The sequence below is a fragment of the Ovis canadensis genome, chromosome 12, assembly GCF_042477335.2.
Source record: "Ovis canadensis isolate MfBH-ARS-UI-01 breed Bighorn chromosome 12, ARS-UI_OviCan_v2, whole genome shotgun sequence".
NCBI classification, from domain to species: Eukaryota; Metazoa; Chordata; class Mammalia; order Artiodactyla; family Bovidae; genus Ovis; species Ovis canadensis.
In genome coordinates this window covers 13,404,358-13,431,682 of record NC_091256.1, presented here as the reverse complement: position 1 = coordinate 13,431,682, position 27,325 = coordinate 13,404,358, and the positions used below count along the sequence as shown (strand labels likewise).

Below are 27,325 nucleotides of genomic sequence, written 5' to 3'. Positions count from 1 at the left end.
CTGGGCACCAGGATTTCGGTGAGGATTGTAATTTCCATCATCACATTGTTTATGGGCAAAAACAGATTCAACCTACATCACTCTACCTGCAATGTCTTTTCCAGAAATATAACCCAAGATAAATTTGTGGACTCCCCGCAGTTCCACTCAGCTCGGCCATCTGCAGTGCCCTCTTGCATTTCTGGTGCTCTGCGCTCCAAGGGGGTCTATGGATCTTGGGAGCTCCCTGAAGGCAGGGGCCAGGGGAAGATCCAGTTTTTGTGGAGCCCTCTTAAGAAAAAGAACAAATACAAAATTAGGCCCAATGGTTTTATTTCTTTAGAACTAGAATGATCACAACAATTTATGTAAACCTTGGAAATTCAGATCCCTTTCTTCTGATACCTCTTCATGAACTGAAGTTCACCGGAAATGCTTGCATAAAAATGCCTGCTGTTTGTAAACCGACCTCCCCTCCCCTCATCCCCTCAAGTGAACAACCATAAAGCTTAAACTTCATCAGCTTCATCATGAATCTGCCTCTGGTAGGGACCCTGTGTTCTCCTTTCACTGTTGTTCCCCAACAGCCGGAACACAGGGCTCTGTACTTGACGTGCCCAGGCAGAGAGAGGCCAGAGAGTGATGGACGCTCCAGGCCAGCGTCTCAAAGCAGAGTTCATCCGCCACTTGAATCAGAATCACCTAGAGCGTTTACCAAACTGTAGATTCCAAGAACTAGAGGATCTAACTCTGGGGGAGGACCTGTGAGGCTGCATTTGTACACACGCTCTAGCTGATGCTCAAGCCTGAGGACCACCGCTCTGGGGCCACAGTCTCTACTGAGTCGAGTCACTGGTGGGACAACAGTCCTCAGCAACTCCAAGGGCCTCGTTCAGGGCTTCCTGAGATGCGGGCCGAGCAGAGGCTACAGCCAACAGTGCGGGTTCCATTGAAAGAGGTGGCACCACCCTCCAGCCTCCTTTCTCTAGCTTGGCTCACCGCCAGGCTCCAGGAGGACCCCTCCTCTCCTCACTGCCCCCCACCACATAAATAGCATGCTTCCAGCTCAGTCTGTGACCCCTACATTAAAGAGCCAAGTGGAGTTGAGCTGAGAATCATTTGTAGTGGTGTGTAATCCCAGCATCCTTCTCCCAAGACACTCTGGGGTCACAGAGTTCCAGGCTTCTGGCAGTAGTGATGCACAGCTAAGCCTAGAGATTAAATCTGGAGGGCAAAAGGCCACTAACCAGGCCATTAAATCTCCTGCGAAATTACCTAAGAGCTTCCAAAGGACTGAGCTGAGTGCCCATCTTTCCCCAGGAAAGTGTCTGGGTCGGAATGGAAACCATGGAAGACGAGTTGAGAGAGAGAGACGACCATTTACTGAGATGCGCTATATGCCGGGTACCATGCTCACTGCCAGACACACGTACCCCGTTACATCTCCCTGCAGTCCTATGAGTCTGAGTGAATGTCCTACCCTCGTCTTCAAGAGGTGGTACAGGCTAGTGGTTCAGTGTTGGAACTCTATCATCAGATACCCTGAGTTCAGATCTCAGCTCTATTATGTACTGGTTACATAACTTTAAACCTCTTTTGTCTTCCTATCTCCAGAGTCCTAGGGTTGATGGAATTTTCAATGAGCTGAGGCATAAATATGCCTTACATGTACTAGGTGTTCAAGAAGTATTTACTGCTATTACTTGAATTTTTTTTTACATAGAAAAGAACCGGAACCCAGAGAAGTTAAAGCACTTTTCCTGAAGAAAGAGAAAGTGATGAGAAGAGTTTCAAACCTCAGGCTCTGAAACCAACGCTCATCTCCATTGGATTGTAAGGAATCTGGAGTCAGCTCAAGAAGTCTCCCCTATTCTCTGCCCAGAGACAATATAATTCCCTATCCCTTACCCAGCACATGTCTTACAGGTCTGCCACTTAGAAACAGCCCATTGGCAATGTTACTTGCTTTCACTCCACTTATTCTTTAATTATCAGTTATTGAACATCTGCTATAAGGCACTGCTTCCCTGGTAGCTCAGAACTAAAGAATCTGCCTGCTAATGCAGGCAACTCAGGTTCGCTCCCCAGTGAAACGGCAACCCACTCCAATATTCTCGCCTAGGAAATCCCATGGACAGAGGAGCCTGGCGGGCTATAGTCCAAGTGAAGAAGGGATTCATAGGGCCTGGACTCCATCTTAGGGCTGTTCATGCTGACCATGCTCGGCCACCTTTCCAATGGGCTCTGAACTCTGTGTTTAGTGCCTATGGAAACAACAACAGAAGGATAAGACCCCCTCCAGACCGGGGAACCTTGAAGATCGTATCTAGGTTACTCACTGCCTAAGAAAAAACATACACTAATCACCCCTTCCTCCAGACAGGCCATAAATTTTTCTGTATCAATCGGAGTGTAACCTCGGTTTTATTGATTACTGGCTAATTGTTTGACTGTTTGAGCACATGAGCACAGAGCACGTGAATGATGGGGTTATTGGGATTGTATTTTCCTTGCTCTATGTAAGTCTCAAGGAATTTGGAGTGGTGGGTTCAGACACGTACACATGGGGTATAAAAGATTTTCACAAATGCTAGTCGGGGTCCTTGGCTAAGAGGAGACTCTGCCTTGGGCCCGCCGGTGTAATAAACTGCACTCCACTATCTGCATTGTCCTTCCGAGTGAGTTTGTTTCCCGGAACGCGTGGCTACAACACATGGGGTCACAAAAGAGTCGGACTTGACTTAGCGACTAAACAGCGATAAGGCACTAGTCCTGACCCAGTGCTGCGTGGGAAGTCTCAGCCTCCAGAAGTTCCCCAGCGGGGCTGGGAGCTGAGACACCATGCAGCATGGATAGGTGTTGAGGGGCTGGGGCCCTGGAGCGTCGCTCAGCTGGTAAAGGGATGGTGACATTCCCTCCTATTTAGGAGTAGCCTGAATACACTGACATTGTCCCTCAGGATGGTGAACTGACAAGGGACTCCAACACTCCTGCTCAAAAGCTTAGAGTCAAGTTGCGACCCCTTTCACTCAATCAGTCAGTGTCAAACTTCTAGCAAATCTTCTTACAGAGGCCTCTTGCATTTACTCTCCAGTCTCACTGCTCCCCTCCCTTTTGTTCCACCAACAGCCATCTCTCTGGCCTCCCATCTTCCGGCTTCTTTTGTCCCAAATCATTTGTGTACTGGGCCAAGGCTAAACTGTTCAGCCTGGAAATTCATGCTCTTTGCTCTGCAGACCCAGTATGGTGTTACCGCAAGGGCACTGCGGTTCCAAGAAGAGGTTCAAACTCTGCCCATAGAACTTAAGCTCTCTGAGCCTCTATTCTGCTGTCTGTTAAAGGGAGGTGTAAGAGTCAACTCAGAGGATAAAACGAGAGGGGTGTGTGAAAACGCTAACTCCCTCCTTTGCCCCGCCCTCCAAGCAGCCCGCTCTGCTCTGACGCCTCCACTTGCCTGCATGTGCTGGCCCCTGTCTTCTGTCAGTTCCCCTACCTGGGCTCAGCCTGAAGCTCACTGCCTCCATAAAAGCTTTCCTGAATAAACTTAACCTACAACAGCCTTTTCTTTCTGTATTTCTGTGGCACTTCCTTTGCCTTGAAATGTTTAAAATTGTTTCTTGTAGTTCCAACTTGTCCCTCTAAGCTCCTAGAGGCCATCATGCCCCACAGCAGGGGTGGAGAGCGCGGCATGGGAGTGGTTTAGGAGGTACAATGGGAACTTATTACGTGCTTACTGAATACAAGAAGGTGAGAACCCCTCTGTGCGTACAGGACACACAGACCTTCAGGCTGATTTGATAAAAGCCTCCAGGCATGGAGTTAGCACTGGCTGTGCCCTTGGAGGAGACAGAGCGGGAAAAGCTCTCCGAAGCTCACAAGAGGCACTGAGCTCAAGCCCTGGATGGAGGAAGGGAGACCGGCTGCCAGTCCTGGCAGGACTCCCCATCCCTTGGGCTCCAGCCCACCTGCTTCTCTATGGTTGCTTCTGCAGGCTCTGGTCATGGATCTGAGCTTGTTTTGAGCGGTCCAGGTGGAAGGCCCCACCGAGGCCTGGGACTCAAGCAGTTGGCCCCAGCGGGAGACGCACTCCTAAGCTCTGACAGGGTTGGTGACCCAGCCTTTGTAAGCCACCACGTAGCAGCCGAACACCACCTTCAGCGCCCTGCTCTCCTTTCCTAGTGTTCACAACGCTCGGCCCGCAGGGGGCATCCGCCCAAGCCAAGCCCCTGAGTGGGCTTGCCAGTTCCTAACACCTATGGAGATGGACACTTTGCTAAAGGCCAGGGTGGAAACTTCCAGAAGGTCAGAGCTGCCGAGCTCAGAGGCCATGCTAGAAGGGTATGGAACTGGCGGGGGTGCAGCGTGTATTCCACACTGTTCTTTAGGATAAGAGACGCCTGTGCCCGTCGACAAATTCTAACCCACTCTTTGCGTTCCTTAGTCCGCTGTTAACTTGGGGAAAATGGGGGAACAGCACCGCGCAAGGCAAAAATGCTGTGCCTGTGAGCTGCACCTGTCCTCTAAAAGCTGCTGAATTTCTCCTCAGTCTTCCTTTGCAGGGGAGTAAGAGGCAATATGAGCACGGCCCCTTTCCCCTCCCGGCTCTCCTTTCTTCCTTCGGACCAGCGCCGCGTCTGAAGGCGCAAGGGCGCCGCGGCCCCGGAGGCCCAGCCGTAGCATCCGGCCCCGGCCCCGCCTCCCGCGGGCTGTGTCGGGAGCGGGCCGCCGGCCACTCAGGAGTTAAACCGGCAGCGGGCCTGGAGGGAGGGGGCGGCGCGGCAGGCAGACGGCGAGGAGGCGCCCGGCGCGGGCTGGGGAGGCCGGGGCGCGGCGCGGCGGCGAGGAGAGGCCGGGCGGAGGGCGCGCGGAGGGGCGCGGGCGCCGCGGGGGCCTGCCGGCCGCACCCGCGAGCGCGCGGCGGGCGGAGGAAGCGCCGCTCTCGGCCGCCGCCCTCCAGCGGGGCGCGCGGGCCCGGCGCGGGCGGGGAGCGCGTGCGTCCACCGGCGCCGTCCCCCCGCGCTGCCCCGGGACCACTCCCAGGAAAACTCCGCGGCGGGGAGGCGCCCGCGACCCCGCCCCGGCCTGTGCGCGCGGCCTCCCTGAGCCCGGCCCGGGCGGCAGCCGAGCGGCGCGCGGGCAGCAGACGGCGCCCGGGGTGAGTGTGCGGCTCGCGGGCGGACCCCGGGGGCCGGGGGGCCCGCTGGGGAGCGGGGGGCTCGGGCGGGGGGCGGCCGCGCGGGGGCAGGGAAGGAGGACCGGAGACCGGCAAGGTTGCGGGTCGCGCGGGCTGGACCCGAGGAAGGGGCGTCCGAGCCTGAACGCACCCGGAGAGGTCTGAGCATCCCCAAACTGTGGCTGGCAGAGCGGGGGCCCCGAGATGTCTTGGGGCCGCGAGGTTGGGGGGGCGTGACTGGGGGCCGACTCGCCAGGGAGGGCTCCGGAGCCTGCGGACTTGCCCTCCCCTGGAGCTTGGGCGTCCAAGGTGGCCTTCGTGTGGGTCCGAAGTCTCTGGAGCCCGGCTCCTCCCGGGCGGCCGGAGTCTGTGCGCGGCCTCTGCGCGGGGACCTGCGGCGTGGAGGAGGGGCCGGCCCGGGCCGCCGCGGCCGCCGGCCGACCGAGGGTGGGCCAGCCACAGGTGGCGCGTCCGTCCTGCGGGCGGAGGGCGGCGCGGGCTCCTGCTGCCCCGCCAGCGGGGCGCCGCCGGGCGGGGGGAAACTGAGCTCCGAGAATCCCCGGAGGTGCGGGAGACTGGGACCTGGAGGGGGGGCCCGGCGGTGTCGCTGTGCCCCCTTCTGGCCCTGCCCTTCCTCCCCCACCAAAGGAACAGGAAGGAAAATGTCAGCTGGGCTTTGTGCCCTGTTCTTCAGCCTGCCGCAGCTCCCATCTGTTGGAGCCAACGCAGCTTCTAATTGGGCAGCCGGCAGGGTCGGGAGGGGGTGAGCTGGGCGCAGCGCTCGGTTGATAGAGATGGGCCGATTGGGCCCTCTTCTTGAAGACCCCAGAAGGTGGGTGGTAGAGAAAACAAACCCCCCTCCCCCAGGTCGGGGGGTAGCGGTGGCTCCCCGCCAGCTTGGCCATCATCATGGGGCGAGCTGGGTCTTTCCATGCGCCCTGATAGCCGCAGGCTCCCCCTTTCCTGACAGCTTGGGATGGGCTCTGGCCCATGTCCTCTTCCTGAATGGGAAGGCACGGATCCCCTCCCACTGCCCACTGCTCATTAAAGCTCTCTCCAGCAAGAGCACTGGGCATGGGGTGGGCAGGGCCGTGTACAGGGCGCCGAGGCCCCCTTGCCTGTTGTTGTTAGAAGAAAGTCACATGTGAGCGGCCTGACCCACTTTCCTGGCTGGCCAGGTGCCCTTGTGGGGAGGAGATGGAAAGAGACCAGCGAGGGGTCTGAGCCTTCTGGATGCCTTTCCTTCCCCTGGGCTGGCTCACACTGAGTCTCCTTCCCGCGGTGGCTGGGGAGGGGCCGCCCTCTAGACCCAGGGTGAAACCTCATTGTTTGGAAAGGATGGAGCAAAACGCCTCAGGCTTCAGGATTGGGACCTGCCCAGGGTCTGGCAGATACCTGGCATCTAGGGGCACCCCCAAATCTACAGCCTCCCCCCTGCACAGCCCAACCCAGAGGAGACGCTGAGTGGCAGGGGGAACTCAGAAGTCTCGCTAAGATGAATTCCGCCCAGGCTGAGACAGCAGATTTCCTCTGGAACTCTGCACAGTTCCTACCCACTCCCCATCCTTATTTCCGGTGCCTCTCCCCGACCGTTCTCCTCCTGTCTTCAGGAGTCTCTTCCTCTCACCGCCCCCCCCCCCCAACAGTGCTCCCCTTCCTCTCTCACCCTCCTCCTCTCCCCAGATTTCTCCCTCCCTCCCAGGCCTGTCTGCACCTTTTCCCCTTCTCTTCTGTAACCTGCAGCTTCAGCCACAAGCCTGGCCGTGCGTGGGCTCCTGGCTTCTGAGCCTCCTAATGGGAACACCTGCGCTGGTAGCTTTGTTGCGTCCCCTTTGCAGGGGCGGAGCCTGGGTGGCTGGCCTGGCAGCTGCGTTCCCCTGGTATCACTCCTGTACCAGGGCATTTGCCCCTCCTACCCTCTCTCTCTTTGTAATTTGAAATGGGAAGGAAAATCCATTGTTTAAAAAAAGCATTCATTCAGCAATTTATTGAGCACCTACTGTGCTCAGCACTATCTTAGGAGCTGAGGATACAGCCTTTAAACCTTTATATCTCAAGGCCGAATTTGTATCTGGACCTCCCAGGTGATCAGGTCTCTGCCCACCGGGCTTTTTACCCATTACTTGTGGTGTTGCTGGGGGAGGGGTGTGAACAGTCCTAGTAAATTGTCACCTTTATCATACTAAGTTACCTCTAATGTGACAGGCGCATCTCCTTACAATAAACCAGGTACTGCAAAGCTTACAGACCCGAGGTCATCCTGTCCTTAAGACATTTTTGACCTTCAAGGATGGATCAGTTATGTCTCATCGTTTATCTGGGATGGCTGAATAGAAAGCCGGTGCCTTAGATGGAGAAGGGAGAAAGAAGCATTTATTATTGAGTACCTACTAAGCATCAGTCTGTCAGGAACTTTACAAAAATTATCTGATTCGATCCTCCTAATAACCTTCTAAATTTTGGATTATCATCTGCTTTATAACTGAGGATGTTGAGGACTGTAGAGGATAAGCCACTTGTCCCAGGTCACAAAGGTCTCCATTTTAAAATCACTGCATCTTTGCAGTTCATTTGGCACCTGTGTGTGTGACATCTGGTAACTTATGCAGTTCTCTGAAGGTCACATTTTAACCAAACTTTTCAGAAGCATGCCTTGTCGCCTCAGAATACTAAGATGTATAAAGATTTGCTGAATGGTTGCATGAATAAGCTTTCTCAAGGGATCAGGGAAGGCTTCCTGGAGGAGCTGGGACTCTGGGAGAAGAGACAGGGAGGGCAGTGGATCTTCCTGATCCAACACAGGTCTGTGACAAGCTACAGGCAGGCGCGCGCACACACACACAGCACGTACGCAGAGACCGCTGTTTTCATTCAGGGTCCATGTGTAGGAGCTTGGTCCATGGCCAGTCTAATGAATCCATGCTGCTGGTGTTCTCAGCTTCCTCGGGGAAGTCTGGATTCTAGAAAAGCTCTAAGGCAGAGAAAGAGGGTGGAAGGCTTTCAAGCCTGCAAGAGCTTTACGGAAGGACAGGGCCGATGCGTGGAGGCTGAATGGGACAGGAAAGGGGAAGGGTGACCAAGGAACAGACAAAGGCAGGCGACGTGCAGGAAAAGACACAGCGGGCAGGACAGACTGCAGTATACTGTGCACTTGCTAAGAGAGGGTGAGTAAGAAGGATGCCTTTATCTGATACTTTCCAGAGGGCCTTGGTCTCTCTGTCCTGCAGCTCAGAGGCTGGAACATTCGCCACGTTAGCCATGTGCAGGCACATGCTTAGCCCATCTTTTCTAAGTGCCTGCTCTGCGTTCAGCCCAGTGCTAGGTGCGAGGGATAGAAACACATCAGGTGTTGCCCCTGACTTCTCAGAGTTCTAAAGCCACATCACTGGGGCTTGATCCAGCCCCGTCACTTCTGGCTGAGTGACTTTGGGCAGGTTATCTAACGTCTCTGTGCCTCGGTTTCCTCGTGTATGAATGGGATAATAACAGGACCTACTTCATAGAATTGTGATGATTGAATGAGTTAATACATGTCCTGAGTTTAGAACAGTGCCTGGCATAGTAAGCGCCAGATAAATATTATTCTTAGTATTATTAAGTGGAGTAGTTATGTACTTACAGTAATGAAACAAGTGTATAACACAGGGCTTTCCTGGTGATCCAGATGGTAAAAGTGAAAGTCGCTGAAGCAGTGTCCGACTCTTTGCGACCCCATGGACTATACAGTCCGTGGAATTCTCCACACCAGAATACTGGAGTAGGTAGCCATTCCCTTTTCCAGGGGATCTTCCCCACCCAGGGTAAAGAATCCACCTAAAATGTAGGAGATCTGGGTTCGATTCCTGGGTGGGGAAGATGCCCTGGAGAAGGGAATGGCTACCCACACCAGTATTCTGGCCTGGGGAATCCCATGGGCAGAGGAGCCTGGTGGGTACAGTCCATAGAGTCACAAAGAGTCGGATACGACTGCGCAATTGAGCACATACGACAGCTAGTCTTACGTAGGGAAACCAGTGCTGTAATACAGGGATCACAGATAAAGAGGTGACTGTGTCTGTCTCCAGTTTACGCGATGGACCTTGGAGGCCATGATACTGGGGCATGGTTTGCAAAGGAGTCCGCCAGGCAGAGGCTGTGGGCCTCAAGGCCCAGGCGCTCGAGACTGTGTGTGGAGGGGGCCGTGTTGCGTGCGTGCAGGAGGGCTATGGAGGGCTATGGAGGGCAGGAGCCCCTTGGACACATCGCGCTGCAGCCTCTGCTTCCAGTGCTCAGAGCTGGGCTTCCAGTGGGGCTGGCAGGTCACCCGGAGCACCCTGACATGCGCCAGCCTCGTTGGGCTTTGGGCCGGGAGCCTGATGCACCCCTAGGATTGCTAGGATTGGTCTCGTCACCATGGCATCTTAACTGTTCTAAGCCTTCGTCAAGCAGTCTCTGCTCCAAACCCGAACAGTCCTTGTTCTCTGGCTTCTTGCTCTTCCTGGGGACCCAAGAGATGCCTTGGCCTGAGGGCCTGTCTTAGAAGGTGAGTTGAACCAGGCTTGGCTTAGACTTCGGTTTCTGTCTGTACATTTCTTCCACCCACAGCTTCCCTGCTGCTCAGCGTTTGATGGGCTTGAAGTTCCCGGATGAAGAGCAGGCGGAGGGTTCGTGGGGCGCTGACTGGTATTCAGCCTCCACCTCACACGTTGTGATGGCATTAATTATAGCGGCTGGCATTTATTGGGCACTAACTATGTGCCAGGTACTGTGCCGCATGCTCTACCTACATTTTTCCATTAAGCCCTCAAAAAGTGCCCCATTATCCTATTATCCCTAGTTTAAACACCAGGAAACTGAGACTCAGGTTCGGTAACTTGCTCAAGGACATGTCGCTAGAAAAAACTGAGGGAGGCCTCAACATTCTTTCTGACTGCAGGGCTCCTGCTCCTTGCGCCCCCAGAACCCAGTGCTCCCCGGGCCTAGAGGTGCCCTGGTGGCATCCTGCCCGTTCTCCCCACTCCTTCCGACAGTAAGCTGCTCCCCAGAAGAGGGAGATGGAGGGAGGGGATCTGGGTGTACCTATGGCTGATTCTTACTGATGTATGACAGAAAACCACAAAATTATGCAAAGCAATTAGCCTTCAATTTAAAAAAATTAAAAAAAAAAAAGATGCCCCCCAAGTCCTGTCCAGGCCAGGGGCTGCCTGCCCCCCTTTGGGGACCCTTAAGGAGGGGGTCTCCCTTTTTTTTCCTCAGATGACAGCTCCTGGAGAACCAACATTTTTTCCTTCTGCTTCAGCTAAGTGCCTCAAGGGGCCACATGGAGCCAGTGACCTCAGAGGAGCTGCACCTTAAGAGTCAGTCCCTGGGGACCGACACAGTAGTGGGGCTGGCACAGAGGTGACTTCTGGGAGAGGTCTGCTCCCAGTGGCTCCGGGGAACCAGAGTGCAGAGGCCAGACACGGCGGTGGGAGGGGGAAAGCGTGTGATTAGTGTTGCCAGTGGGGTGTCTCTACAAGGGAGACTCCTGTGTGTTGGGAAAAAAAAGAACAAGCAAACATCCTTTTTGCAAACATCTTGCAAGGCAGAGCCTCCAGGAGCAAACGTGCGGAAGAAGGGGCAGTGGGTTGTTAGGCAGCCAGCATGGGTCCCCCAGGAAAAGTAGGTCTGTCTTCCCTCATCCCTACCAGAGTGGGAAGAAAAGGGGTGAAGAGAGAGGAAAGGTAGGGAAGGTCATGTTCCTCACAATGAGCATCGGAGGCAGGTGACGAAAATGTCTGGCCTGGGAGGACAGGGGTGGTGATGCCCAAGAGATGGAGCAACCACAGGGGCAGCTGATGGGCAGGCTGCAAGTGTAAGCACTGTGTGTGCAGACGGGAGGGGCTTGATGCTTGACTCTGCCTAGTCCTCACCCTTCACCTTCTCCTTCTCCTTGGACAGCCCTCCCAATGAGATGAAGGTCACTGGGGCTCACACAGCTCCAGGCCTCCAAACAGAAGGTGCTTGCCCAGAGTTGGCCTGGGGTTGGAACTGTGGAAACCATGGGCTTCCCTGATAGTTGGTAAAGAATCTGCCTGCAATGCAGGAGACCCTTGTTTGATTCCTGGGTCGGGAAGATCTGCTGGAGAAGGGATAGGCTACCCATTCCAGTGTTCTTCGGCTTCCCTTGTGGCTCAGCTGGTAGCAAACCCAGGGAGACCTGGGTTTGATCCCTGGGTTGGGAAGATCCCCTGGAGAAGGGAAAGGCTACCCACTCCAGTATTCTGGCCTGGAGAATTCCATGGACTGTACAGTCCATGGGGTCGCAAAGAGTCAGACACGACTGAGCGCCTTTCACTTCACTTTCATCTACGGGGACCCACAGGATTTCCCGTCCATTGTCCTGCTCTGAGCACAGCTGTGCCTCGGCCATCTCAGACCAGGGTGGCGCTGGGTGTCTTCATTCGGCATTTATGAAGCACCCGTGTCAGACACTGGGTACAATAACTGAGCAACCGGAGATCGTCACCCTTACAGAGTTTGTACTTTATTGTCTGAAGTGGAAATAAAGTGAAGTCGCTCAGTCGTGTCCGACTCCTAGCGACCCCATGGACTGTAGCCCACCAGGCTCCTCCCTCCATGGGATTCTCCAGGCAAGAGTGCTGGAGTGGGGTGCCATTGCCTTCTCCAGGGGATCTTCCCGACCCAGGGATCGAACCCGGGTCTCCCGCATTCCAGGTGGATGCTTTAACCTCTAAGCCACCAGGGAAGCCCTTATTGTCTGAGGATACAGTAAATAAATAGTACATTGACCCTGAACCACACAGGTTTTAACTGCATTTTTTTTTTTTTTCCCCAATAGTAAATACTGAAGCACTACATTACTCCTAACATGCTTGGCTGAATCTGTAGATACAGAACTGTAAAATAGAGGGCTGATTATAAATTAAACTCAGATTTTCAGCTGTGCAGAGAGAGGGTCCGTGCCCCCACCCCACATCGTTCAGTAGTCAGCTGTGTATTATTAGGTTGGTGCAAAAGTAATTGCAACTTTACATTGTCAAACTTTGCCTATTGATATTGGAATATATTCTTAAATAAATGTGGTTATGTTATACTTCATTTTAACGTGCATTTCTCACTTTATGGTCTTTTGCTAATGACTTATTACTTGCTGTTTGTTTTATATTTATTTTAGACTAGGGAAATGATGTTAGACACAAAGCAAATATGAGTGATTTTCTTGAGTTCAAAATGGGTCATAAAGCAGTGGAGACAACTCACAGTATTAACAGTGCGTTTGGCCCAGGAACTGCGAATGGACCTACAGTGCAGTGGTGGTTCAGAAAGATCTACAAAGGAGATGGGTCCTTGAAGATGAGGAGCACAGTGGCCGGCTGTTGGAAGTTGGCAAGAACCAACTGAGAGGATCATCAAAGCTGGTCCTCTTCAAACTGCACGAGAAGTTGCCGAAGAATTCAGTGTCGACCATTCTGTGGCTATTCGACATCTGAATCAAATTGGAAAGGTGAAAACACTCCATAAGTGGGTGCCTCATGAGCTGACCTCGAATCAAAAAAATTGTCATTTTGAAGTGTCATCTCATTCTACACAATGACAGCAAACGAGTTCTCAGTTGTATTGTGACATATGACAAAAAGTGGGTTTTATATGGCAACCGGCAACAACCAGCTCAGTGGTTGGAATAAGAAGCTCCAAAGCACTTCCCAAAGCCAAACTTGCCCCCCACAAAGGTCATGGCCATCGTTTGGTAGTCAGCTGCCAGGCCAGTGCAGCTTTCTGAATCCCAGTGGACATCTGAGAAGTATGCTCTGCTAATCCATGAGATTCTCCATAAACTGCAACGCCTACAGCTGGCACTGGTCACCAGAAAGGGCCCAGTTTGTCTCCACAACTCCCGATCCCACGTCACAAAATCAGCGCTTCAAAAGTTGAACGAATTGGGGTACGAAGTTCTGCCTCATCTGCCATATTCACCTGACCTTTCCCCAGCCCACTTCTTCAAGCACCTTGACAGCTTTTTGCAGGGAAAACACTTACACAACCAGCAGGAGGCAGAAAAAGCTTTCTAAGAGTTGGTTGAATCCCAAAGTATGAATTTTTATGCCATAGGAATAAGCAAACATTTCTCATTGGCAAAACTGTGTTGATTATAATGGTTCCTACATTGATTAATAAAGATATGTTTGACCCTGTTGTTGTTCAGTCACTAAGTTGTGTCCGACTCTTTGCAACCCCAGGGACTGCAGCACACCAGGCTTCCCTGTCCTTCACTACCTCCCAGAGTTTGCTCAAACTCAAGTCCATTGAGTTGGTGATGCCATCCAACCACCCCATCCTCTGTCACGCTTTTCTCCTCTTACCTTCAGTCTTTCCCAGCATCAGGGCCTTTTCCAGTGAGTCAGCTCTCCACATCAGGTGGCCAAAGTATTGGAGCTTCAGCTTTAGCATCAGTCCTTCCAATGAATATTCAGGTTTGATTTCCTTTACAATTGACTGGTTTGATCTCCTTGCAGTCCAAGGGACTCTCAAGAGTCTTCTCCAAAACCACAATTTGAAAGCATCGGTTCTTTGCTCCCAGCCTTCTTTATGGTCCAACTCTCACATCCATACACGACAACTGGAAAAACCAGCTTTGACCAGATGGACGTTTGTCAGCAAAGCGCTGCTCTGCTTCTCAATACGCTGTCTAGGCTTCTCATAGCTTCTCTTCCAAGGAGCAAGCATCTTTTAATTCCATGGCTGCAGGCATTGGCCACAGTGATTTTGGAGCCCAAGAAAATAAAGTCTGTCACTGTTCCCACTTATTCCTCACCTATTTGTCATGAAGTGATGGGACCAGATGCCATGATCGTAGTTTTCTGAATGTTGAGTTTTAAACCAGCTTTTATACTCTCTTCTCTCACCTTCATCAAGAGGTTCTTTAGTTCCTCTTTCCTTTCTGCCATTAGAGTGGTATCATCTGCATGTCTGAGGTTGTTGATATTTCTCCCGGCAATCTTTATTCCAGCTTGTGATTCATCCAGCCCAGCATTTCACATGATGTACTCTGCATATAAGTTAAATAAGCAGAGTACAGCCTTGACATACTCCTTTCTAATTTGGAACCAGTCTGTTGTTCCATGTCCAGTTCTAACTGTTGCTTTTTGACCTACATACAGGTTTCGCAGGAGGTAGTCTGGTATTCCCATCTCTAAGAATTTTCCACAGTTTGTTGTGATCTACACAGTCCAAGGCTTTAGGATAGTCAGTGAAGCAGAAGTAGATGTTTTTCTGGAATTCCCTTGCTTTTTCTCTGAGCCAGCAACAAGACCTGGAGCTGACTGTGTCTCAGACCATGAACTCCTTATTGCAAAATTCAGACTTAAATTGAAGAAAGTAGAGAAAACCACTAGACCATTCAGGTATGACCTAAATCAAATCCCTTTATGATTTTGCAGTGGAGGTGAGGAATATAATCAAGGGATTAGATCTAGTAGGCAGAGTGCCTGAAGAACTATGGACAGAGGTTAATAACACTGTACAAGAGGTGGTGGCCAAAACCATCCCCAAGAAAATGAAATGCAAGGAGGCAAAGTGGTTGTCTGAGGAGGTCTTACAAATACCTGAGAAAAGAAGAGAAGTGAAAGGCAAATGAGAAAGGGAAAGATATACCCAACTGAATGCAGAGTACCTGAGAACAGCAGAGATAAGAAAGCCTGAAGTGAACAATGCAAATAAATAGAGGAAAACAATAGAATGGGAAAGACTAGAGATCTCTTCAAGAAGATCAGGGGTACCAAGGGAACATTTCATGCAAAGATGGGCTCAATAAAGGACAGAAACAGCAAGGACCTAACAGAAGCAGAAGATACTAAGAAGAGGTGGCAAGAATACACAGAAGAACTGTACAAAAAAGATCTTAATGACCCAGATAACCACGATGGTGTGATCATCACCTAGAGCCAGACATCCTGGAGTGTGAAGTCAAGTGGGCCTTAGGAAACGTCACTACGAACAAAGCTAGTGGAGGTGATGGCATGCCAGCTGAGCTATTTAAAATCCTAAACAATGATGATTGACTTTCCTGTAGCTCAAATGGTAAAGAATCTGTCTGCGATGCAGGAGACCAGGGTTAGATCCCTGGGTCAGGAAGATCCTCTGGGGAAGGGAATGGCAATCCACTCCAGTATTCTTTCCTGGAGAATTCCATGGACAGAGAAGCCTGGCAGGCTACAGTTTGTGGGATTGCAAAGAGTCAGACACAAGTGACCGACTAACACACAAACAATGATGCTGTTAAAGTGCTGCACTCAATATGCCAGCAAATTTGGAAAACTCAGCAGTGGCCACAAGAGTGGATAAAGTCAGTTTCATTCCAATCCCAGAGAGTATTTGAGCTTAGTTATAGTGATTTAAAAGTCAGTCCAAAACTGCAATTATGTTTGCACCAACCTAATAGAAAGTTGGCAAGTGCTAAAAAGAAAAATAAAGCCAGGGAGGGGGATAGAAGAGTCTTGGAGGAGGAGGCTGTAGCTCTGTACAGGCTGACCTTGCTGAGAAGGTGACACTAGGAAAGAGGAAGGTGCAGGTACCGGGTCTTGGAGGCAGGGCTGTGCCTAGCAGGACTGAGGAGGCCAGATCTTGGCGAGCTGTGGAGCTGAGCTGGGAGGTTTGTTTTTTTCTCAGAGCGAGGGGAGCTTTTGCAGCATTTAGGGCAGGAGGTGGTATGGTCTGATCCTTTGAAACCCCAAGGTTGGGGCCATCCATTTCAGTGTTGTACTAGGTGGGAAGGAAGTTCTCCAGGCCTTGAAGCTGGTCTAGTCGATCTGCACTGTCCCAAAAAGTCGTCTCATGAAGGGCACGGCCTCCCAGGCAAGAGCAGGGGGAGAGGAGGGAAGATAAGGAAACAGTAGACAGGGCCTTTACTGGTAAGGAAACCTCCCGGTCATTGGAAAGGCAAACTTACAGTCGCAAGAAATAAAGAGGGAATAATACCAGACCGTATTTAAAAGCAAGTGCCAAACAGTGTGATTTAGACTATAAATGTTACAAGAACTGTGAGCTCTGTGTGGGAGTATATACTTCCCTGAGGAGGTACAGCTGATTTGGGCCTGGAAAACAGGGTAGGGTTTGGATCTGCAGAGAGGAGGACTCTCTGGAGGGGAGCTTGTAGGGTGGGAGGGGGGACGGTGGCCGGGCCAGGGGAGGGTGCATGGCTGTGGGTAAGGTGGCGGGTGTAGAAGCTGCAAGGGCAGGCGTTTGTCTCTGGAGTGGCCCTTCCCAATCACCTGGGTTTCTGGGTCCCCTTTATGCTCTCGGGGAACAGGAGGGCAGCCATTTAGTGTTCTTGGCCTCTCCTTTGCAGAGCCAGTTGCTCTCTGTCCCTTGGAACCTCTTGCTCTTCTCAGCCCTAGCCCCAGCTCTCTGGTCATTTTCATGGACCCGCCGTCTCGCAGTCTGGGGCCATCCATGAGCCCCTGGCCTCCTCGCATTCGGGACTCGGTTCTCTGCAATTCCCTTGAGCTCCGTTTTTCTGCCCCGTCCACAGCCAACTTCTCTTCTTCATTTCTCACTGCCTAGGCTCTCTTTGGTGGGTTACTCCTAGAACATTACAGTAGTTTGATGTGCAGTGAAATGGGGTCTTCCCTGGTGTCTCAGACAGTGAAGAATCCGCCTGCAGTGCAGGAAACCCGGGTTCGATCCCTGGGTCGGGAAGATCCCCTGGAGAAGAGAGTGGCTACCCATTCCAGTATTGCCTGGAGGATCCCATGGACAGAGGATCCTGGTGGGCTACAGTCCATGGGGTTACAAAGAATGGGACATGACTGAGCGATTAGAGAGAGCGTGAAATGGAAATGAAATTCTGCCCAGATGTGCCCTCATCCTTCTCTTTGTCCTGGAGAGAGGCTGCCTGGGTCCTGGGGGTCGGGCTTCCTTCTGGAGTGTGAAGAGAGACAGCCCTGGGGTGGGGTGGGATCATGGGTGGTGCCCTCCCCTGCCCAGGATGCTGGCCGAGGAGCCCAGGAGCCAAGGAGCCAAGCGTCACTTGGGCGAAGCCTTCTGCCCAGTGGTCCGCTCTCCCTCCTTGGGGCCCCTGGCAGCCCGAGCAAGAAGGACCTAGCACCGTCACCTCCAGGATGCAGGCCTGAGCCTGGGGCCCGCCTGCTGTCCAGAGGAGCTGTAACCAGAGCTGCTTCCCTTCCCTGACCCCATGCCCTTGGGCGTTTCACCTCTGAGCCTCAGTCTCCTCATATCTCCATCTGGATTAATAGCACCCACTCCATAGGCTTGTTAACGATCACAGCTGAACTGTTGAGTGCTTGTGATGTGCCAGAAGCTTTGCTGCATTCGTCTCACTTAATCCACATAATGCTGTGAAGTAGATGTTATTTTCTCCCATTTTGCTGTTGAGGAAACTAAAGCTGGGAAACATGAAGGAACTTGCCTGAGGCCACACGCAGCCAGCATATGGCAGCACCGGAATTCAGCCCCCAGTCTCTGACTCCAGAGCCCTGGTCTCAACCAAGTGAGCTGATGAGCTCATCTGTGTCGAGTGCCTGCGTGGCAGAAGCTCAATAAATGCCAGTTCCTCTTCTCAGTCTCTGCAGGGCCACACCTCCAAAGAGCAACTTCCCCCTCCTGTGTCACGTTTCTGCTCCAGGGGTCCCTGGGGCGCATGATGAAAGCAGGAATGGGGATGAGCCGTCGGCTGATACAAGGGGGAAGAAAAGCTGAGAGAGGGTGAATAAGTTTCATAAAATAAAAAAACACCTGGGCTGTGACTAATACCCAGAGTACCTTTCTCAGAAGAATTTGACTCAGCTCCACTGGGTCCCAGGCAGTTTGGCAGAGACTGTCTTGCAGAGGTGAGAACAGAGGTTATGCTGTATGGGAGGGCCACCGTCTCCCCCAGGGCAAGTGTTGATCCAAAGGGGCCTAGAGACGCGCTAGCCAGGAGATTCTAAGACCTTTGCTTTCTGAACTTGGGTGCTGTTTCTTGAGTTTATTACAAATCATTTGGGGGCTCCTCTGGATGGATTTAGGAGGGGGACAGTGTTGAGGTCACAGTGAGGGAAGAAGAGGTGTTATCTCTTCATTTTGACGATCAGATCAGGACACCTTTTGCTCAGTATGCAGTGCCAAGGGATAGGAATGGGTAATGGGGTGCAAAGGAGCAAGGACATGGCCTCTAGGGTCACCTGGTCTGATGGGGGAGGTCATTCACTTGCATGCCTGGATACACGGCACACACAAGTCCATCCAACCTGACCAGGAGAAAAAACAACAGATGACTGCGGGGTAATGTGGTAATATGTGGATACAGAGGGGTGGGAGAGGAAAGAGCTGAGACTGGTGGATTCCCCAAAACAGGGCTCTTTTGGTGGACACAGACCTACCTCTCTGCATGCCCTGCTGGGACAGCCAAAGCTGCCAACATTCGCTCTCAATGGGCAGGCCCTAGAGTTCCTCTGAATTTCTCCCCCAGGGAGAAAAAGAGGTGTCCAGGTCACGGCATTTAAAACTGATGGCAACTGAGAGTCTTCTGGTCATGTGGCTTTCAAACATTGCTAGAAATTGATCCGTTTTTCAAAACAAAGCTATATGTGTGGTAGGTAGAATAATGTGGAAATGAGAAATAGATTTAAGGGCCTAGATCTGATAGATAGAGTGCCTGATGAACTATGGACAGAGGTTCGTGACTTTGTACAGGAGACAGGGATCAAGACCATCCCCATGGAAAAGAAATGCAAAAAAGCAAAATGGCTGTCTGGGGAGGCCTTACAAATAGCTGTGAAAAGAAGAGAGGCGAAAAGCAAAGGAGAAAAGGAAAGATATAAGCATCTGAATGCGGAGTTCCAAAGAATAGCAAGAAGAGATAAGAAAGGCTTCTTCAGTGATCAATGCAAAGAAATAGAGGAAAACAACAGAATGGGAAAGACTAGAGATCTCTTCAAGAAAATTAGAGATACCAAGGGAACATTTCATGCAAAGATGGGCTCGATAAAGGACAGAAATGGTCTGGACCTAACAGAAGCAGAAGATATTAAGAAGAGGTAGCAAGAATACACGGAAGAACTGTACAAAAAAGATCTTCATGACCCAGATAATCATGATGATGTGATCACTAATCTAGAGCCAGACATCTTGGAACGTGAAGTCAAGTGGGCCTTAGAAAGCATCACTATGAACAAAGCTAGTGGAGGTGATGGAATTCCAGTTGAGCTATTTCAAATCCTGAAAGATGATGCTGTGAAAGTGCTGCACTCAATATGCCAGCAAATTTGGAAAACTCAGCAGTGGCCACAGGACTGGAAAGGTCAGTTTTCATTCCAATTCCAAAGAAAGGCAATGCCAAAGAATGCTCAAACTACCGCACAATTGCACTCATCTCACATGCTAGTAAAGTAATGCTCAAAATTCTCCAAGCCAGGCTTCAGCAATATGTGAACCGTGAACTCCCTGATGTTCAAGCTGGTTTTAGAAAAGGCAGAGGCTGGATCATGGAAAAAGCAAGAGAGTTCCAGAAAAACATCTATTTCTGCTTTATTGACTATGCCAAAGCCTTTGACTGTGTGGATCACAATAAACTGTGGAAAATTCTGAAGGAGATGGGAATACCAGACCACCTAACCTGCCTCTTGAGAAATCTGTATGCAGGTCAGGAAGCAACAGTTAGAACTGGACATGGAACAACAGACTGGTTCCAAATAGGAAAAGGAGTACGTCAAGGCTGTATATTGTCACCCTGCTTATTTAACTTCTATGCAGAGTACATCATGAGAAACGCTGGACTGGAAGAAGCACAAGCTGGAATCAAGATTGCCAGGAGAAATATCAATAACCTCAGATATGCAGATGACACCACCCTTATGGCAGAAAGTGAAGAGGAGCTAAAAAGCCTCTTGATGAGAGTGAAAGAGGAGAGCGAAAAAGTTGGCTTAAAGCTCAACATTCAGAAAACGAAGATCATGGCGTCTGGTCCCATCACTTCGTGGGAAATAGATGGGGAAACAGTGTCAGACTTTATTTTGGGGGGCTCCAAAATCACTGCAGATGGTGATTGCAGCCATGAAATTAAAAGACGCTTAATCCTTGGAAGAAAAGTTATGACCAACCTAGATTGCATATTCAAAAGCAGAGACATTACTTTGCCAACTAAGGTCCGTCTAGTCAAGGCTATGGTTTTTCCTGTGGTCATGTATGGATGTGAGACTTGGACTGTGAAGAAGGCTGAGCGCCGAAGAATTGATACTTTTGAACTGTGGTGTTGGAGAAGACTCTTGAGAGTCCCTTGGACTGCAGGGAGATCCAACCAGTCCATTCTAAAGGAGATCAACCCTGGGATTTCTTTGGAAGGAATGATGCTAAAGCTGAAGCTCCAGTACTTTGTCCACCTCATGGGAAGAGTTAACTCATTGGAAAAGACTCTGATGCTGGGAGGGATTGGGGGCAGGAGGAGAAGGGGACGACAGAGGATGAGATGGCTGGATGGCATCACTGACTCGGTGGATGTGAGTCTGAGTGAACTCTGGGAGTTGGTGATGGACAGGGAGGCCTGGCGTGCTGCGATTCATGGGGTCACAAAGAGTCGGACACGACTGAGCTACTGAACTGAGCTGAACTGAAAGATGCTCACCTCCTGATCTGCAGAACTCTAAATCTGTTATGTTACGGGGCAAAGGGAATGAAGGCTGTGAATCAGCTGACCTTAAAATGAAAAGATTATCCAGGATTATCCAGGTGGGCCCCGTGTTATTATCACAAGTCCTTTGAATGGGGAGGAGTGGGCAGAAGTCAGTGTCAGAGTGACGAGATGTGAGGAAGACTGGCCGTTGCTGGCTTGGAAGGTGGAAGGGGCCATCAGCCATGGAATGCTGCAGCCTCAAGAAGCTGGAGAAAGTGTGGAAACAGGCTCTCCCTGAGACTCCAGGAAGAGACCTGCTGACATCTTGATTTTTGCCCAGTGAGACCCATTTGGACTTCCCAGATGGTGCTGGTGGTAAAGAGCTTGCCTGCCAATGAGAAGTAAGAGACGTGGGTTTGATTCCTGGGTTGGGTAGACCCCCTGGACAAGGGCATGGCAACCCACTCCAGGATTCTTGCTTGGAGAATCCCATGGACAGAGGAGCCTGATGGGCTACAGTCCATGGGGTTGCAGAGTCAGACATGACTAGAGCAACTTGGCACACACGCACGAGACCCATTTTGGACTTCTGGCATTTCAAATTGTAGACAATTATGTTACTTTAAACCACTAACTGTGTGGTAGTATGTTACCGCAGCAACAGGAAATTAATGCGGGCTGCTGTAGCTAGAGCAATGCTGAACCGCAGCCCCACTGTTCAGCCTCCTCCTGATCCGCACCTGGAGGAGTCACTCCAGAACTAGAGGCTCAGCAGAGCAGCCTTTTTGGGGTATACTGTGTCTGGAACACAGTCTGGTTATTTTCCCAATGATGACGTCGAGGCCCGGAGAGAAGTGGCTTTGTCAGAGGTCCCCTAGACTGGTGTTCAGTCCAGGGCCTGCTCCTGTCCTGCCAGAGATCTCGGGTGCTGACCACGTTCATTCCCATCTACTCATCTGTCTGTGGCCAGTGGGTGTGTGTGCTAAGCCCTGGGCCGAAGCGCATGTGAGTTCCTTCTTCAGGAAGGTGGGAGCGGGTGGTTGAGCATAGTCCTGCCCTCAGCCCTCAGGGGCTTCTTCCTCCAGACTCAGGCCAGCCGCTGACTCAGGTGTCAGCCTTCCTCCCTGGGGCTGGTCCCCGAGCTTTGTCACCTCCTCCTCCGGGCAGAGCGGCAGCTCTCTGAAGGGAGGGGCTGCCTGATGGCCTGGCTGCTCCTGCCCTCTGGCAGCATGCAGGGCCTGGGGGAGGGCGGGGGGCTTGGCCTGCTGCCCCCGCAGCCCGCGCCCGCGCCCTCTGGGGCCGCCTCTCCCTTCTGCTGGGCGGTTCGGCCTTGCCAGCCCTGCGCGCAACACACCGGGCCACAGGCCGGTCCCCGGGGCTGCCAGCTCCTGGTGCCGGTCTCCATGGCAACCCCACATTTGCTGTTCTGGTTCCTAATGACTTATTGGCATGTGTGGTAATTTGCAGAGCTTGGCAGGCAGAGCTAGGGGCGTTTGTGGGGGAGCGGAAGGGGGTTTGGCAGTGGGGAGCGGGTTCAGGTTTGGGATGGTAATGGAGGCATGCTTTCCTTCCCAGCCCACCCTTCCTGTTCTCTGCTAATTACCACCTGCAGCAGAGGAGGTCCTTCAGGTCCAGGGCCCCCCTCTCTGAGGAGCATCAGCTCTCTGCAGGCCCCTGAGATGCAGATGGACAGACAGATGTGGAGCACAGCTGCTCACCTGTCAGGCAGTGGCGGGCAGGCTTGGGCTGACAGCCGTGTCCATCCATGCAGGTCAGACCACTTCTGTTTCCTGACGTCTCTGGCGTGCTCCCTGGACCCTGAGAACAAGGTCCGTCTTGGACAGAGAGTCTCTCCACCTTGTGGGGAGAGGACAGGGTTGGTTTATCCACAGGACAGCTCTTTGCTGCGTCTTGGCCTCACACACTCAAGAGAACCAAGCCAGGCCGTGCTAAGTGGGATGCCAGCTCGCATAGGCAGTGGGCGATGCAGCCGAGCAGTCCTGACCCTCTGTGCCTCTCTTCAGCAAAGCTTACCCAGCCTCAAAACCACTCCCCCGGGCAAGGCAGCGGGGAGCCTCGCCTGTGGGCCGCACAGTCTTCGCCCTTCTCTGCCACCATCTGGCTTCTGTCTTCATTCTGGTCTGTTTAGGTGAGAGGTAGCTTGGTGTGTTGAAAAGAACACCATCTTTAAAGTTGGATGCATCTGGGTTAGTGTCCCAGAGCCACTGTCTACCACTTCTATGACTTTGGACATATAACCTCTCTTTGAGCCTCAGTTTGCTTATCTGTAAAATGTGGTTAACAAACCCATTTCACAGGGTTCTGGAAATGAAGCCAGCTCACACGTCAACAATTGGCATATAGTAGTGTGCTGTGCTAAGTCGGACTTTGTGACCCCATGGACTGTAGCCTGCCAGGCTCCTCTGTCCATTGGGATTCTCCAGGCAAGAATACTGGAGGGGATTGCCATGCCCTCCCCCAGAGGATCTTCCCAACCCAGGGATCAAACCCAGGTCTCCCGCATTGGAGGCAGGTTCTTTACTGTCTGAGCCACCAGGGAAGCCCAAGAATACTGGAGTGAGTAGCCTCTCCCTTCTCCAGGGGATCTTCCTGACCCAGGAATCGAACCAGGGTCTCCTGCATTGCAGGCAGATTCTTTACCAGCTAAGCTACCAGGGAAGCCCCTGGCACCAATAAATATCAAAGAATTTAAGAAATAATCTTTGATCTATGCCAGTAAATAGGAGCAATGTGATCAATAATTAAAACAATTCTGGTGGGCTTGGTAAAGTTTTCTTTTTTAAGTATTTGAAAAAGAGTCTTCATTTATTCAGTAAATATTTACTGAGTACCTACTGTGTACAAAGACCTGGGCCAGATGCCGGTCTTTCCTAATATTATGATTAGGGCGTAGCTAGGTTGTCTGTGCAGTCCCTAAGCATTAGTGTCAGACAGGAGGTGGGGGGCTGCTGAGGAGGGCTGGTGCAGAGAGAGGGGAGCCCAGGGTCAGCCTTGTAGTGCTCTTCTGTGGGTCTCCGAGGAGAGGCTGGCCCCAGGAGAACGGTCTGCACTGTGAAGGCTCTTTCTGGGTCAGGTGCCCTGAGACATTGTGCCTGACTCTTTGGAAATGGGGAGCCTGTTTTTAGAACTGGGAAGTCTGTGCAGGAGCCAGGAGGAGGTTGCACCTCCACTTCCAGAAGCTGCTGCGGAGGCTTGAGGGGGCCACCCACGACCCCCAGGCCTGGGACGGAAGAGGAGCAGACAGCTGCGGCTCACCTGGGCAGCTGGGTAGATCCCAGCCCTGCAGCTGTTGCTGGGAGGGGGGCGAGGGGGGCAGGAGGGAGCTGGGGACTTGGCTTCCATCTCTGCCAGCAGATGGGCTCCTGCCTGCAGCCAGAGTCTGTCTGTTCTCCCGTGGGCCTCCCCACAGCCCCTTCCGAGACGGAGCGCCGAGACGGCGGGGCCTGGAGAGTCTGGCCCACGCCTCCCCACCGTCTCGTGCACGGAGCAGCACACAGGCGTGATGATGGCGGCTCAGGAGCTCTGGCTCGGGGCTGAGGGCATCCGTGTCTGAGCACACCTGCAGCCCATCTGGGGCTCCCTACCGTGGACTGGGGAGCGCTAGCTTAGCCAGTTCCCCAGCCTGTTTTTACTAAAGTGAAATCTGAGGCCTGGGGAGGGGGGAGGACCCGCCCAAGGCCACAGAGCGTGTAAGCGCCATTAGGACTGGTGTTCATTTGACCTCTGGCCCTGTGCTCTCCGTTGCCTCTTCTCAAGACTCTTTCTGCTTTCCTTTCTGACCTTCCACTCTGGAGAAAGTACTTAAGGTGCAAGGGAATGTAATTCCCTTAAGAGACCATTCTTCCCCAAATCTCATAAAATTAGGCTTCAGCTCCACCTCCCCCTGCCATCACCAAGCGCCCTCTTGTTCGTAGAAGCCTTTGGTATCTGCCCCTAGGCATCCTCCCCTGGAACAATGCTGTCCGTGGTTCAGAGTGAGCTCAGTGACTCGATGGGCAGTGAGTTCTACCCCAAGGCCCGTCAGCCTCTTTACGGGCCTCCCCCTCAGCCGGCCACTCCCAAGGTCACACACCGGATCTTGCCCTTGCCTGGAGGTCACCTGATGGAGTCCCCGGCCTTCTGGCCACCACCTCCTAGCCCCCCAGCTTGTTATCTCAGACTCCCACGCAGCCATTTTTAACCTCGTTGAGACCTTTGGTTCATATGGATGCAGGTCCTTTGGGACCTGTGTTCTGGAGTCTTCGGGCCACTGGCACCTCTACTGTCTTGCCATCCGTGACCTTCATCTGCCTACTCTTCTTCGAATCCAGAGAGATTGCATGTTCCATCACTTTGAGAACTCTCCTGCCAATATCCTGAACCCTCCTAACTGTCTGTCTTCTTACTGTCCCAGTCTGGCAAAGTCCCAGTTCTGGATTAACCACTCTATCTGCTGCTTTCTGCCTGCATCCCGTCAACAAACCTGCTAGAAAAAGACTCAAAACGAGGCAGATTGGGACCTGTGAAAATTCACCATCGCCAACCCAACTTACTCTGCAGAACTGCCCGGTGTTCCTACCACATTCCTCTGGTTATCTGCCTCTCAGCTCTCCATGATGACTAGTTCACACCTTCGTTCCCCAAACTCTACCTACGCCCTCACTCTCAGCTCAAGATCTCGCTTCCTGCTTCCTAGAGACACACAAGTGTCAGGAGAACACCCTCAACTCTTTGATCAAGCCCGGAAGCCCACCTGCCTCTGCCCAGCCCTGCTCCTCCCTCCTGCCTGAGCCGAGGCCGTGTCACCGCCCCCGAGGCCCAGCCTTGCTCCTCCCGCCTGTCTGAGCCGAGGCGGGAGGCCGTGTCGCCCCCGCGGCCCCGCTCCTGCTCCTGCCGCCTGCCTGAGCCGAGGCGGGAGGCCGTGTCGCCCCCGCGGCCCCGCTCCTGCTCCGACTGTGAGGCACACCCTGTCCTCTGGTCTCGGAACGTCCCCCCAGCCATCCTCACGCCTCTCCCGTCCCCGGCTTCGCTGGGGACCAGCTCGAGCCCCCGTGCTCCTTAGGGGCCGCGCGGCTTGAGAGGGCTGGCTGCGCTGGCTCTCCGTTTCTGCCCTCCCGCCCCTCCCTTGCCCTGCCCTGCCTGGCCGCCGCCGCCTCAGTGAAACAGCTCTCCATGGCACTAAGCTCAGGCAACAGTTCTTAGTTCACAGAACTGTTTTTCACTCCTTTCCGACACTTCTTTTCCCTCCGCTCCTCTTACCCCCTGTTCCTGGCTTTCCTGGTTATTCCAGGTCTTCTTTGCTGACTCATCCTTCCCTTGTCTGCCTCTCAACGTTGGCATTGCTTATAGTCTGGCTCAAGGCATTCTTTTCTGCCCGGCACAAGCTGCTGCGATCAGCCCTGTGCAGGCGGGTGTCGCCTGCGTGTTTTCCTCTGAGTTCCATATCTGTGCCCACCTGCCTGGTTGACTGAGCGGGATGTCTCGAGAACCCTCAGATGCCGCATATCTAAAGACAGCGTCACAGTCCTCCTAAATCCCCACTGCCTTTCCTCTCCCCTCCCTGGTCCCCCTGCAGTGTGGCCTGGTTTTTGAATGGCACCACCTCAAGCCAGTTCTGTACTGGGAGCTCTTCCCTTTACCCCTTTATGGATGGACTTGCTAAGTCCACCCGCAGGTCCTGTCCAGTCTCTGGAGCAGCGCCCATGTCCCCCCACTCCCCATCCTTACACTCTCCTTCATGCTGCCTTCACCTCTCGCCTAGGACGCTGGGATCCGCTTCTGATTCTAGTGCCTACACCTGCCCTTGCCAGTCCCGTCTCCAAATAGCTGCTAGAATGGTCTTTGATGGACGAATGTCTGATGTGATCCCAGTCTCTCCCTACTCTCGGAACCCCTCAGTGATTCCCGGTGCCCGTATCAGGAACCCCTCGGTGATTCCCGGTGCCCGTATCAGGCTCCACTCTCGGAACCCCTCGGTGATTCCCGGTGCCCGTGTCAGGCTCCACGCTGCACGCTGCCTTCTTTCCATTCCTTGCTAGATGCTTTGACTCGTGGTTTTCACGCATGCTGTACCCTGGCCTTGCGTCACTCTTCCCATTCCGTACTTCTCCCTCGATTCTAGTTCGCCTCCAGATCTCAGCTCAAATAACCCTTCTTTAAAAAAAACTTCCCCAGGGTACCTCTAGAATTTCATCAGGCCTGTTGAACACAGTGCCCTGTATGCTTGAGTGCTTGTGGGACAAATGTCTGTCTCTGCCACTAGACTGTGACCCCGTGAGAGACACTGGCCGTTAAGTTCACTTTTGTGACAGAGATTAGGTATACAGAAATTATTTGGGGAGTTTAGTGAAAGATCTTGAAATACAAAAAGGATCCCGTGAGAAAAGGTGATGGGAAAAGCCAACCCCAAATGCAGCATTGGTAGACCAGATGACCACTGCCTTACCTGTGTTCCACTGCAAAAAGAAGCAGTGTTGATATTCCTGTCTCCTTTCCCTTCACTCTCCTACCCCAGCTAAAGACCTTGCCTAGCTGCAGAGAAGATTTACTCTGATTTTCCAGCCAGAGGGCTAGACTCCTCTTCACCA

At 52.6% G+C, this 27,325-nt stretch overlaps 2 protein-coding genes across 2 annotated transcripts in view; one reads left to right on the top strand and one right to left on the bottom strand.

Annotated features, from left to right (window-relative positions):
- Nucleotides 1-4,712: 4,712 nt before the first annotated feature.
- Nucleotides 4,713-25,739, bottom strand: LOC138416276 (basic proline-rich protein-like). The gene is made up of 2 exons (XM_069545099.1): nt 25,562-25,739; nt 4,713-5,734 (listed from the first exon to the last, which is right to left on the bottom strand). Exons 1-2 carry the CDS (start codon nt 25,737-25,739, stop codon nt 4,713-4,715), a joined length of 1,200 nt encoding a protein of 399 aa, XP_069401200.1.
- The window catches only part of LRRN2 (leucine rich repeat neuronal 2), a 64,016-nt gene continuing 41,486 nt past the window's right edge, over nt 4,796-27,325 (top strand). Inside the window, exon 1 of the mRNA XM_069545217.1 lies at nt 4,796-5,134. The gene's annotated coding sequence lies outside the window, so the exon portion shown is untranslated. The remainder of the gene's footprint in view (nt 5,135-27,325) is intronic.